Source organism: Sorex fumeus, unplaced genomic scaffold (genome assembly GCF_029834395.1).
Source record: "Sorex fumeus unplaced genomic scaffold, SorFum_2.1 ptg000043l, whole genome shotgun sequence".
Lineage (NCBI taxonomy): Eukaryota > Metazoa > Chordata > Mammalia > Eulipotyphla > Soricidae > Sorex > Sorex fumeus.
Genome location: NW_026606100.1, coordinates 32,453,478 through 32,467,098, shown reverse-complemented (window position 1 = coordinate 32,467,098; position 13,621 = coordinate 32,453,478). Strand labels below are relative to the sequence as shown.

At 55.4% G+C, this 13,621-nt stretch overlaps 1 protein-coding gene across 1 annotated transcript in view; it reads right to left on the bottom strand.

The window, feature by feature from the left end:
• The window catches only part of PDCD11 (programmed cell death 11), a 35,743-nt gene that overhangs the window by 15,864 nt on the left and 6,258 nt on the right, over positions 1-13,621 (bottom strand). Inside the window, exons 5-18 of the mRNA XM_056120374.1 lie at positions 13,227-13,388; positions 11,635-11,746; positions 11,033-11,214; positions 9,918-10,025; positions 8,926-9,132; positions 8,637-8,761; positions 8,458-8,518; positions 7,261-7,407; positions 5,394-5,645; positions 4,759-4,890; positions 4,168-4,362; positions 2,952-3,122; positions 1,772-1,991; positions 331-480 (exon numbers count right to left, since the gene is read on the bottom strand). Of these exons, the coding sequence (XP_055976349.1) occupies positions 331-480; positions 1,772-1,991; positions 2,952-3,122; positions 4,168-4,362; positions 4,759-4,890; positions 5,394-5,645; positions 7,261-7,407; positions 8,458-8,518; positions 8,637-8,761; positions 8,926-9,132; positions 9,918-10,025; positions 11,033-11,214; positions 11,635-11,746; positions 13,227-13,388 (2,224 nt within the window). The remainder of the gene's footprint in view (positions 1-330; positions 481-1,771; positions 1,992-2,951; positions 3,123-4,167; positions 4,363-4,758; positions 4,891-5,393; positions 5,646-7,260; positions 7,408-8,457; positions 8,519-8,636; positions 8,762-8,925; positions 9,133-9,917; positions 10,026-11,032; positions 11,215-11,634; positions 11,747-13,226; positions 13,389-13,621) is intronic.

Below are 13,621 nucleotides of genomic sequence, written 5' to 3'. Positions count from 1 at the left end.
GGAACTTTCAATGCTGGGTTTCCAGGGAGAAAGTCTGAGGCGGGCCAGGGCTCTGGTCCCAAGCACGAGTTCGGAACCTCAGCGCTGAGTGAATCTACGCAGCCTGGTCTAGAATTCCTGACTGGAACCAAGACTGTACCGAAGCCATCTTCAGTATATATATAATCTCAATTACTGTGATCTCAACTCACACACACACAGGAGGCCCCCAGTGACTGACTCAGCTCACTGACCTTCTTTGGGAACCCTGCAAGTGGGGGAAGAGGCCGCTAACAAGGGCCCCTCCACCGAGGTTGGGGGGTGGGGCCGTGGGGCGGTGGCAACTCTCACCTGCCCGATGGTATCGACTGGCCCGCAGCACCAGGCCCGCCACCGGGCCCTCACTGAACACCACAGAGCCATCTTCCAGTACCTCCTGCACCTCCAGGTCGAGGACCATCCCCGGGGTCATCTGGGCCAGCGTCTGGATCAGCACAGAGTCTGCAAGAGACCCAAGAGAACACCAGTTCATAAGAGGCCCCCGGGCCCACCTTGTTCTGCCCTGGGACCTATACAGCGCTGCAGGCATCGTGAGTGGTGGAATCATTTGGACAAATTCCCAGGGTTGGAATCTTGACAGCTGAGCGGGCAGAGAGCAGGCTTTGCACACATAAAGCCTAAGTTTAATCCCCGGCCCCATCTGGTCCCATGAGCATCTCAAAGTGATTCCTTAGCACAGAGCCAGGAAAAGTCTCCAAGAAGAATTGTATGTGGCTCGGAAACAAAATTCTCAGAGTCGAGAAGATGTCGGGCAGCAAGACCTCAGCTGTCCACTGGTGCAAACTGAGCCGGTGGCAGACACGGGACACTGAAGCTCTCCTTCGGCTTCTGAACAGTCACACTTCAGTGTGGACTCTGGCCTTGGAAAGCTCGGTCCCAAGTCCCACTGGGTCCCACGAACCCCAGGCCATGGCCCCACGTGTGTTAAGGGCCAAAAGAACCACCCCATGAAGTTTCTTCCAGCAGGCATGGGCCTCGGTTTCTTTCACCCACCACATAGCTGCTAAACAAATGAACAAAAAGTGAAGAAATTGGGCGGGGCGACAGTACACCTATTAGGGTGTTTGCCTTGCGCATGGCTGAACCGGGCTCTGTCCTCTACATTCCATCTGGTCCCCTGGGCACCGCCAGGAGTGATTCCTGAGTGCAGAACTAGGAGAAAGTAAGCCTTGAGCAATGCTGGGTGTTAACCCACCCTCCAAAAATACCAAAAACAAAGAAGTGGATGAATTCAGAACCAAAGCAAACCCGAGGTCATTGAACTACGAGATTTGGGGGTCTGGAAAGGGAAGGTACACTGAGAGCTTCCAGCATGCTGGGAGTGAACTTGGGCGGGGGGGGGGGGGGGGGGAATGGTGGCAATGGCTTTACAGAGACCACGGAAGAGGGAAACTTGGTCATCTGGGTACCTGTCATAGGTCACGAACCTATTAAGAGGCTGTTGATATTTAATTCTTTTTTTTTTTTTGGCTTTTTGGGTCACACCCGGCAGTGCACAGGGGTTACTCCTGGCTCTGCACTCAGGAATTACTCCTGGCGATGCTCAGGGGACCATATGGGATGCTGGGAATCGAACCCAGGATGGCCACGTGCAAGGCAAACGCTCTACCCACTGTGCTATCACTCCAGCACTCCGGCCCCTGTTGATATTTAATTCTGAGCAGCCCAACAACTCAGAGAAGACAAGCCTGACTTGCAGGGCACCCCGCCCCCCCACCCCCACCCCACCTACCTCGGTTGCTCATGAGGCAGCGCACTCCCTGATGCTCCTCCAGGCACTGGCTGAGCAGGAGCAGGCTGGTGGCGGCCCGGTCCCCCAGGGAACAGTCCGACAGCCGCAGCGACAGCAGCATCCGCTGCTTCTCCTCATCCACGTTGGTCACCTTGGCGACCACTGTCTGCCCCTCCACAAAGTGGTCACTTGTGGTGGTCACAAACTTGTCGCTCATGATCTGCCAGGCAGGAAAGGGAGAGAGGAAGACTCCGTGAAGACGACCCACGCCACACACCCAGGCGGGGTCCAGGAGGAACTGGGCCCTGGGCACAGCTGCTCCTCCTCCACCAACACTGTCAGCGAGGCCCCGGCAACCACGCCAGGGAGAGACAAGGCAGCCGGGCCAGAGGTACGTCACAGCCGCCCGGGCGACATCTGCCCGCCCCCCCCCCCCCCCCCCCCGCACCATGCAGGTTCCGGGGTCTCATCTGAAAAACTGTCTTCCGGGGGCGTCAGGGGCCGTCTGCTCACCAGCAGCCTGGCTTGCGCTGACATCTCCCACCTGCCGCTGCACTGGTCTGACCATCCAGGGGACTTCAGCGGGGACAGCTAGGGGCTTTTCCACAAAATGTTTACAGTTCAGGGCCATGGGGGCAGGGGGAGACACTTGGGGGTAGGAGAAGTGGGCAATTTCTTTTAACTTCGCCCTGTGGGGCTCAGGGGTTATTCCTGGGTCTATGCTCAGAATTCCAGCTGGGATAGAGTGCCTTAACCCTGGGACTATCTCCCCAGCACCACGGAGAGAATTCCAAGAACACGTCAGTCCCTGAAGAGCTCAAAGAACCTTGAAATCTGAAAGACCTGTTCTCCAGGAAAAAACAATGTCTGAGTCTAAAGATGCTGAGAGTGTAAATGAATGCTCAAAGGGCTGGTCCCCCGGGCACCACCAGGAGTGACCCCAAGCATCACAGAGAGCCACAAATCCAAAACAAAAGCTCCGCCTCCAGCACCAGACACGAGCTGGCCCTGGGCATCTCTGCCTGGCATAGCCCGTCCATTCATCCCCGGCTGGGGCATTCTGCCTGAAAACTCCTCGGGGGATCTGTGCTGAACCTTCCCACTCCCACTGCCTTGAAGACCGGCAACACCTCCCCCGACCCGGCTCAAATGCCTGTGAGCCTGGAGCTTAGTAACTCACAGCTTTGGGGGCCAGTCCACTGAGGCCCGAGGGGAACTGGACAAACACCCCGTAGTCCTTGATGCACTTCACGAAGCCGATGAGCAGCATCCCAGGGTGGATTTCTGCAAAGCTCTTGGGGTTCTGGTCGCCTTCAGCAGTGGAGACCAAGGCCGGCTTCCTGCAGAGGAGCTGGTGGCGCTTCGTCAAGGAGGGTTCCAGAAAGAGCAGAGGAACCACCATTCTCCAACTCTGTGGCTGAGGCGCCTTTGGCTCCTCTCTAGAGGGCAGGAGGGTGCCCCCCTGGCACACCTCAGCACCCCTACCCAGAGTCTGGCCTCCTGACCCAGAAACTAGGGCAGGGTTCCGCCTGAGGGGTCTCAACACACCCATCCTGACCTAGACACAGCAGTTTCAGGGTCGCCGCTTCTTCCCACCACTCCCCACAACACAGCTCCCTAAACCGGAGTGACTCATCCCTGTGGCCTGGCAGATAGCCTGACCAGAAGTCAACCTGCCACTGTTCCTGCCCATCACATCACCCAAGCCCGGCTCACACCACACTCAGTTCCTCCTCTCTCCGGGATAAGGGTAGTTTCAGCAGCACCCAGAGGAACAGCCAGAGCCCCCCAGGGGCTCTTGGAGGACAGGAAAGCAGCTACCCTTCTCTGTTCCAGCTCTAGGGGTGAGTACTCAACACCCCGAGGAGGCAACAAGCCATAGGACCTGACCAGCCATGCTGAACCCTCGTCAACTCCCTAGCAAGCTCTTCCCTCCCGTTCTTCCTTCCTGGGGCCACACCTGGTGGTGCTCAGGGGACCATATGGCGTACCAGGGATCAAACCTGGGAGGTCCGTGTACAAGGCAAGCAACCACCCTACCCACTGTATTTTCTCGCTGGCCCCACTCAGCCCCCTTCTGCCTGAGCATCTATTGTCTGTCCATGGCTGTGTCTGCTGGCGAATGTGATCCCACTGCTGAGTAAAATCAAAGGGCTGATTCTTGCTTGTGGAACTTCCTACCACAAGCAGAATCTGAGGAGCCAGAGAGACAGCACAGCGGGTAGGGCGTTGACCCAGGTTCAACCCCTGGCATCCCATAGGGTCCCCTGAGTGACACCAGGAGGGATTTCCAAGTGCAAAGAGAGAAGTAACCCCTGAGCATCCTGTGACCCCAAAACAAGACAAAGGGAGCAGTTAACACCACGGCCCACGCCCCAGACGCCAGCAGAGGATACGACCTGCCCCTCCGTCTGGCTCAGGCACAGGACTTTGTGAAGCGTGTCGCCTTCCTGGAGCCAGTGATGCAACAAGGGCCCGTTGGAGACGTGGTCCGAGAGGTGCGACATGGGGAGAAAACCCCGGGTGTTGTGGGGCAGGACAGCCACCTCCAGCCCGTCTGGGGTTTTCTCGAGAACCTTCACATCCACCAGCTGAAAGGGGGAAAGACAGCACCTCTCTTGAGCAGAGAGCAACTTCCACTGGGAAACGTCCGATTCTAGCACCGGGATCACTGAGACAGTGGGACCGGATATGCAAAGCTCCTTCAACATGGCCCCCGGGGACCCCAACCCAGCATGACGGAGTCCACCGCCAGCGGCACACAGCCAGGTGCAAGCTATCGTGCAGGGAGACAGGGGAGGAGGGAGGACGGATGGGCCCTGGACCAGGCAGAAAGGGGGCGTCAGGCCCTGGGGAAAGGTGTCCGTGAAGCTTGACCCCCTCCCAGCCAGTCTCACGGCTGCTGACCCCCAGGGAAGAAGGGGCCTGAGGTTCCCCTCGGCCCAGATCCTGGCTCGCTCCTGTGCCCTTGCTGGAACGGCAGGTACCTGACCCGCGCTGACAGATTTCTTTTTCTGACTGGATCCCGCGGGCTCTTTGTCGGGGTCACCCTGCGTCCGGAGGGACAGGAGCATCCTCTCTTTGGTGGGCTCGCAGTTCAGCACGGTCACCTTCACGACCTGGTAAAGCGACAGAGGCCTGGTCACCTCCTGGCAGACCTTTCCAGCAAGGCAAGAGTTGCCCGCCCCGGGGCTGGCGAGACCGAAGGAAGGAGGAAAAGCACCGGGGGCTGCAAGCCTGCCCCACTCCCACACCCTGCTACAAAGCCAGCCCTCGGGGGTCTAAGATGTGGGCTTGGTTTTTTGGTAGAACCCTAAAGTTTTACAAATTCCCTTTCCTAGACAGACCCAGATTCACTATTTTCCCGGCACTGCCCCCTTGTGGAACACGGCAACCTCAAGGTCACCTGTGACTTGAGGGACACACAAACAGAGAGGGACTTCTTCCGGGTTATAGGCTGAGGTCCCTCGGCACCTCCTGGAGTGTTTTTTCTCTCTTCTGCACCCCACCCCCTCCACTTAGCCAGCCGAGGCCCAATGCCCCGAAACTCCCTTTCCGATCCCTTCAAAAACCACCGGCCTGTCACGCCCTCCAACCCACGCACTTCTGAGGAAAGGGTTACCTGGCCGGGGCAGAAGACCCGCTCGGGGTCCGGGATGTACTCAGCACTGAGCTCCTGCCTGGGCACCAAGCCCTGCACGTCGTTGTAGAACCTGACGATGCAGCCGTAGTTCTTGACCTTGAGGATGAAGCCGTGTGTCTGCAGCCCCGGCTTGGCATCGGCATAGCAGGTGATGGCTGGCAGCTTGGATTCCACCAGGGTTTTCTTCAAGGTGATCAACAGCTTCTTGGCATCCGGGTTGCACAGCAAGACCTTGGGAGACGATACCAGCCAGCACTTGGTCAACTCAACAATGACCCAGAGCCACTGAGCTCGTCTCTGCCAAGGCCTGGGCTCAGAGTCCGCCACGGTACAGGCGCCCTGGCTCCAAGATGGGGCCGCAGACCCTCCTGCCTCCTGCTGCCTGACAAGCCCTTGCTAGGCGACACGCTTCCTCCAGGAGCTGCTGCGAGTCACCTACCCCAAGGGTGTGGCAGCCCGGCCATTCCACGGCACAGCGGCCCCCAGTCTCCCCTGGCCGCCTGTCTTCTGTCCTGCTGAACAGACTGAACCCCACAGCACTACAGATCAGTTAGAGCTAAGTCTCTGGAGAGTCAGCCAGCTCCCAGCCCTCCGAGGGCCATCTTTTTGCAGAAAGACAAAGTCCTCTTAGTTCCTATCCCGAGCCCAGAACTACAACCCTGTGCATCAGCAAGTAACCAATACCTTTGCTGACACAGGAATCACAAACTTAGCGTGATGGATGTGGCTCAGCTGTGCCTGCAAAAGGCCCAGGTTCGAACCCCAGCACCACACACACCTACAAATCATGAAAGTAAGAGCCTGTTCCTTTTTGTTTTGTTCATTTGGGGGCCACACCTGATGATGCTCAGGGGTTATTCCTGGCTCTACATGCAGAAATTACTCCTGGAAAGCTCAGGGGACCATATGGGGTGCTGGGGATCAATCTAGTTTGGTCACGTGCAAGGCAGGTGCCTGACCTGCCACACTGCCACTCCAGCCCCAAGCACAGCCAACATTCTAAGAAGCTGCACACACAAGCCCCTTGCTACACCCCAGACAGCAGCACATCTCATCGTGGTAACCCTGGGAAGCTTTTCTGGGGACTCAGGCTTTGTACACATAAACCAGCCAGGCGTGGGCTGCACTTGGTCACACTCCTCCCTCTCTCCCTCACCCTGCCAAATCCCACCCAGCACTTCCTGCTCAAGCCCGCCTGGGCCCAAAACCCTAGGGGGGAAAAATCACTATCAGATAGCATGGAGCTCTAAAACCAGTCCTGACGTTCCCCTGTTGTGTGACCTTGAACCAAAGTCCTGGTGTTTCCAAACTGCAAAAATGAGCTTACTCTTCCTTCCTTCACACTTGTCTTACGGATCAAGATAAATAAAAGGGCCGGGGTCTTGCCACACTGGCAGAGAACATGCGTGAGGCCCTGGGTTCAACCCAAGTAGATTAGCACTGTAGCACTGTTCTCCTGTTGTTCATCGATTTGCTCGAGCAGGCCCAGTAACGTCTCCATTTTGAGACTTGTTGTTACTGTGTTTGGCATATCGAATACTTTACAGGTAGCTTGCCAGGCTTTGCCGTGCGGGCGAGATACTCCCGGTAGCTTGCCTGGCTCTCCGAGAGGGGAGGAAGAATTGAATCCAGCTCAGCCGGGCTGGCCGCTTGCAAGGCAAGCGCCCTACCCACTGTGCTATCACTCCAGTCCACCAAGTAGATTAAAAGTTTTTTAAAATACTACTTGTCATGCACTGATCTGGCAGAGAGGAGTTGCTACTGTAGTCATTTCTGAGCAAAGGTAGAAACTCAATGGCAAAGCGTCCCCTGATCCGACACCTGAGAGACACTCCATGAGGCTTACCCGGCACTTGACATCCTTGCCAACCCGGTACTTCTTCTCTGGGTTCTTCATCAGGACATCAGCCAGGTGCAGGGTAGGAACCAGACCTCTAATTTGCTTGCTCAGCTCCACCAGCATCCCAAACGGCTTCATGGACAGCACCGTGCCCTGGGAGGTCCAAAGAAAAGATGCTCTAATGCTTTATGAATCAGGCTGGAGGGGCTAGAGCGATAGTACAGAGAGGAGAGTGTTTGCCTTACATGCAGCTGACCCGGGTTCGATCCCTGGCATCCCATGTAGTCCCCCAAGCAATGCAAGGAGTAATTCCTGAGCGCAGAACCAGGAGCCACCCGAGCATCACCGTGTGTGACCCAAAAAGCCAAAAATAAAAAAAAAAAGAATTGGGCTGGAGACAGTGCAGGGCCTCTAACCCTCCTTCAAAGACCCAGAATTACGTCTAGGCCCAGAGCCATCACCAGCACTCAATCAAGCACAAAACCAGGAATAGCCTCTGAGCACCACAAGATGTGGCCCAAAGAGTTGTGGCCTCCCACCTACCCCTATCCCCAATTCTCCAATCAGTCTTTTCTGTATCTTAGAAAAAAACATGTCACATTCACCTTTACAATGTCTGCCCCTAGATTAGTCTCCTGTATCAAAAGAAGCAAGTGGAGCTAGATTCTTCACATATCTGCCAGGCTACTAAGTGACCACAGAGGTAACTTCTGACCTGGCCTAATGAACATGCAATTTCACAGCTAATGACCTCCAACCTCTGCATAGCAGGGTAGTGCTAGAGAGAACATAGCTTGAAACTAATTAGGAGCTGCCCAAAGCAAGAGACACAAACTCCAAAAACGGGGAGAAGCAAGCAATATCACTTTGAACGTTATCTGTGGACAAACACTGTCCTCCCGTTGTTCATCGATTTTCTTGAGCGGGCACCAGTAACATCTCCATTGTGAGACTTATTAGCGTTTTTGGCATATCGAATATGTTACGGGTAGCTTGCCAGGCTCTGCTGTATGGGCGGAATACTCTCGATAGCTTCTCGGGCTCTCCGAGGGGCGGAGGAATCGAAACCAGGTTGGCCGCATGCAAGGCAAACGCCCTACCCGCTATGCTATCGCTCCAGCCCGTGGACAAGCAGGCTGATAATTTAACCTAAGAAGGGTGTCGGAGGGCGGGGGACAATCTATTTGCCACTTGTGGTCTTACCTTTACCAATTCCCCTGGTCTGATGCTGTGATACGTAAGGTACTGCGCCTCAATCACAGACCTAGAACAGAAGGACAGAGACGCCGGCCTCTGTCAGCGAGGGCCCAGGCTGCCAACTTGACTGGCCAAGCAGGCCAGGAGCGAGTGTGAGGAGGCGCCGTCCGGAAGGACACACTTACGTGCGCAGAGAGAGGAAAACCAGCTCGTCCATCGGGCTGTAGTCGATGATGCGGCATTTGTGCAGGTTCCCTGGCTTGAAGGCTTCAGGATTAAAGCCCTTCTTGGAATTGGAGAGATGGCCGAGCTGCAAAGCACGGGGTGGCGAGTCAAGGTCATCCTCAACAACGCTGCCCCGGGGTTTTCAGAGACAGGACACGAGTATCAGGGAATGTTCACAGCAGGGGAAGGGCTCAGGAGCTGCCCACGTCCCTGCGAGGAGGAGATCCCTGCCCGGACGAGCATCCTTACCCGGGCGTAGGCCAGAGAGCCGTCCTTCAGGCTGAAGGTGGCGCCCGCCTTGTGGAAGAAGCCTTGAGCAGGCACGTCCTCCAGCACGGCGCCCAGGTTCTGGCAGGACAGGCGCGAGAGTGGGCGCCCGGGCTGCAGGAAGACGGGACGCAGGCTGAGCCGCACCTCTCTGGTCCGGGGATGGACAGCAAGGACACAGGCCCTTACCTGGACAAGGGAAAGGGCGCCATGAGGCGGTGCACAGCTGATGAGCACTCACGGGCCCACCACATGCTGACCAGGTCCTGCTTTTTGTTTTCATTGTGGGTCCACATCCAGCTGTGCTCAGGGCTTAATCCTGGCTTTGCACTCAGGGATCATTCCTGGTGGGGCTCAGGGGCCCACGAGGAGGGGAGCAGGGGAGGGTGCAGGGGAATTAAATCCAGATCAGCCTCATGCAAAGCAAGTGCCCTACCCCACTGTGCTATCTCTCCGGCCCCAGGACAAGGTTATGAAAACAGGTACCAAAACTGGCATGCCCATTTTTTGGTGGAATGCAGGACAGTCCAACAAGATGTCCCAGAAGTGAATCGCCAGTGAAATAAATGCCTCACTAGTGAAGGCCAGGAGAAATCTCTCTGCCACCAGGTGAAGGACGCACGAGCAACGGAAACTATGTCAACTGTCACCGTAGCTGAGTCTCCTGTGAAACAATCCCTATAAGCCATCTCCAACCTCAAGTGCAAGGACAGGGTGCAAAACGCCTCTCCTCACACAGGGAGGGAAAAAGCTACAAGGAAGAATCTCACCAACGTGTCAACAGTACTACTGCTGGGTGGTAGGAAAACCACTCAACTTATGCAATCACTGGGTGCTGGGGTCTCTTCTGGACCTTCCCAAACACCAAACACCAGGGTGGTCCCCCACCCACCCACTGCTGGGTGCTGTCCCTCAACTGATCGCACAGCTGACGGGGGCACAAGTGGGATCGGGAGAGACGTCAAGTGTCTCACCGTCTGATTCGAGAAATATGTCCCCGCTTTCTTGGGATCCAGGTGCATGAAGTCAACCAGGCCAGTAAATAACGAGAGGAACTTCAGCGTAAGGCCAAGTGGGGTCACCTGGAAAGCAACAGAGCCAATGATGAAAGAGCCTCCTGAGGGACCCAGGCGGCCGAGAGGTGCTATCAGACCACACACTCGGGGCACATCCGCCATCTTACTCAGGACTCCTGCTGCCACCCCCCATCCAGTTAATTACCCTCAAACTTTCCTCCTCAGAAGGAAGGTGGGGGTGGGGAGAACACCATTTAGTGGCCACCTATGGACTGCAGTTAAGACTCTGTGCCTCCAAATAAAGGGTGTTGTGAGGACCCTCCCAGGGTGGGAGAGACATGCTAAAAGTAGTCTATAGACCAAACATGATTGCCACTCAATGCCTCTCTTGCAAAACACAGTACCCAAAAGAAGAGAGAGAGAACAAGGGGGAATGCCCTGCCACAGAGGCACGGTAGGATGGGGGGGATGGGGGGTGGGAGGGATGCTGGGACCCGTGGTGGGGGAGGATGAGCACTGGTGGAGGGATGGATACTTGATCATTGTATAACTGAAACCCAAGCACAAAAATTTAGAAGTCTATAACTGTACCTCATGGTGTTTCACTAACAAAAAAAAAATAAAGACTCTGTGCCTACAGACTCTGTCACAAGTACTGGAGAGCAATAGTAACAGTGCAGAGGAGTAACAATGGAGGAAAGGAGTAACAACAGAGGACAGAGACAACAACAGCCAGGGGAAGCAACAACCCAGAGAAGTATCAATGAGGAGTAACATCCGAAAGGAGGAAGTAGCAATAGAGAGGAAGAGCAACAATGAAGAGAAGGAGTAACAATGGAGGGGAGGGGTAATAATGAGAGGAGTAACGATGGAAGAGCAGTAACAATGGAGAGGAGGAGCAACAGTGAAAAGGAGCAGTAACTCAGGAGCAGGAAAGGAGGGGTAACAATGAGAGGACTAACAACAATGGAGAGAGTAATAATGGAGAGAGTAAGAGTGGAGAGAGAGTGGGAAGAATGGTGTGGCCCAGGAAGCAGGCGTAAGGTGGAGAGGAGCAACAACGGCTCGCTTACCTTCTGCACCTGGGCTCTGACCACCAGTCCCGGCAGCAGGTTGTTGAGGGTCCAGTTTTGCTCCTCAGTAGCAAGGGCTGCAGAGCCCTCGGCATGGCCCACAGAGAGCCGGACGACTCCTCCATTGCCCTTCACCTCTTCGATCGTGCAGTTTAGGTACTGACCCACCTGCAGCTTGGCACCTGCAAGCCGCAGCCCCCCCAAGAACAGACAGCTCCATGAGAAGGACTTGGACCAAACGGGAGCTCAACCCGGGCAGGGACCTGCCGGTTACCACGGACCAAAGCCATCTCCCCAGTCCTTAGGGGACCAGCAGTAAGAGAGACGTGTGACCTGTCAAGCCAGACAGCCGCAAGGCCCGTGTTTTGCCCATCTTATTTGAAAAGTGGCCTATAGATACAATCCTCACGCATACCACCTCACTACCACGTTCTGGCCCTTTCCTCATTTATTTTTTCTTTTTCTCTTTTATTTTTCGTTTTGGGGCCATACCCAGAGATGCTCGGGGGACCACATGCATGCCGGGGATCCAACCCAGGGCAGACGCATGCAAGGCAAATGCCCTACCTGCCGTACTATCTCCCTGGTGCGTCTCACCTCACCTTTGTTCTTCTCCCGGACTTTCTTCAGGGGCAGAAAAGCTCTTGCTCCAGCAACACCAATGTCTACCAGGTAGCCATGGTCTTCCAAGCTGGACACAGTGCCTGTGAGCAGCTGGGGGAAGAGAAAGCATGTGTAAGGTAAGGGACCCACAACCAAGCCCCCGCCAAGCAAGGGTGGCGCTCCTGCACTCCCATAACCCCGCACTACCCCCACTTTCACCTGCCGGCCTTCGTTGCATTAGAACAGAATCCCCCAGGCTTATTTGACCAACCACCCCCTTTGCAGAGAAAGACTCACTCGGCACCCCTGGAAATTCACCTTCTCTGAGTGAACAGAAGGTAGACCCCTCAACTGCAGCTGGGCCCACTACCTCCCCCTCTAAATTGTTCCAGTGGCACGGCCCTCTTTGGGAAGCATGCTAAGATTTCACCCCTAATTCTGCCAGGGTTTAGAGGATATAAGGTGCGTTTCCTGCTGCTGAAAACCTGCATGTTATTATTTCAGAAGACAGGAAAAAGGTGATGTGCCACAGAGGAATAAACCAGGTGGACTGCATCGACCATCGGAGAGCCATGACTAATGAAAGCCCCAAACTGGCCTGAAGGCACTTCCTGAGCAGCTCACCAGCGCCCTGCACATCCCGCGGGACGCTCGGCCTTTGGCCAGTGATCTCGAGCTTCCAGCGTGCCCTTCCACCCACACGGGAGAGAGGAGCTCTTCCTCACGGTGGCTCCGCAAAGCCCTTCAGATAGAATGCCTAAGCACAGCAACTCTCATTCCTGTCATTTCCCTTCAACTTGGCTTGTTTTAGTCCTACCCTTCCTAGCCAACATTCAGGGCCTATTCCAAATGCCACTGCTTCTAAACAAAATGTTACAAAAATCCACAGATCCTTTTACTTAACAGCATCAACTGAGAGGCAAGGAATGTGCTAGAAATCGCCAGACCTGGTTCTGAGCGAGGACTGACTCCTCAGTCTCCGCAGTCCAGGGGAGACTCCGTAGTGGGCTACCACGAGCTGAAACGCGAGCTGGTACCCAACCACCCGGCCACCCCACCTCTGGCTCTCAAGGGAACAACCCGCAGGACTGAGAGAGCTCAGGGAGAAGGCACTCAACGTGCACAAAACCGACCCTGGCTCAACCCCCATCACCGCACATGGCCTGGCACAGAGCGACCCCTGAGCCCTGAGCAAGATTAAATCTCCTGAACACCAGCGGATATGACCCAAATTGCCACCCACCCCCAAACAGAGAGGCACCCTCGAGCACTCCACAGAAAATGCCAGAAGACCTTTGAAAATAGATGCAGTCTAGGAAGGAGTGCTGGAGGGTAAGGCCTTCTGGGACTCACCCTCCCATCCCAAGATTCCCTACTCACTGAAGTCTTGATATTTTTGCAACCAGCAAACCCTGGACTTGCTCCAAAATGAAGTCATCAGATTCAAGAGGTCAATTGCCATTAAATATCCAGAGCAGGCTGGCCATTTCCCTCCCCAGGCCCCCAGGAAAAGACAGAAGACACACAGACACAGACACATCTATAGATAGAACACACTCAGGCTGGCCCCCAACCGACGGCAGACACGTACCATGCCAGGCTTCAGGGTGTCCGCACTCAGCACGTCGTTGACTTTCTTGGGGTTCAGCGATAGTTTGACAGTCTTTTTGCCTCTCTCTGTGGTGCCCAGACTGCTCACCACACATCGGACCAGCATCCCAGGAGAGAAGAGTTCAGGCAAGCTGGCCACTTCCTGTGTAACACAAATGCGAACAGAATGGACCCGGTCCATTCTGCCCAGAGCCGAGATTCCAGGGGCCTGCCCCAGCTGTGAGGCTTCTCCTCCTCAACACCCCAAAGAACCCACAGGCAGATGAAGGGAATAACCACTCGCCCCAAAGGAAATGCGTCCTGGGCAATTCAGCCTGGGAGTACAGCCTAGGACTAATAGTTCCACATCACGCACAGATGCAAAACTGTTTGTGT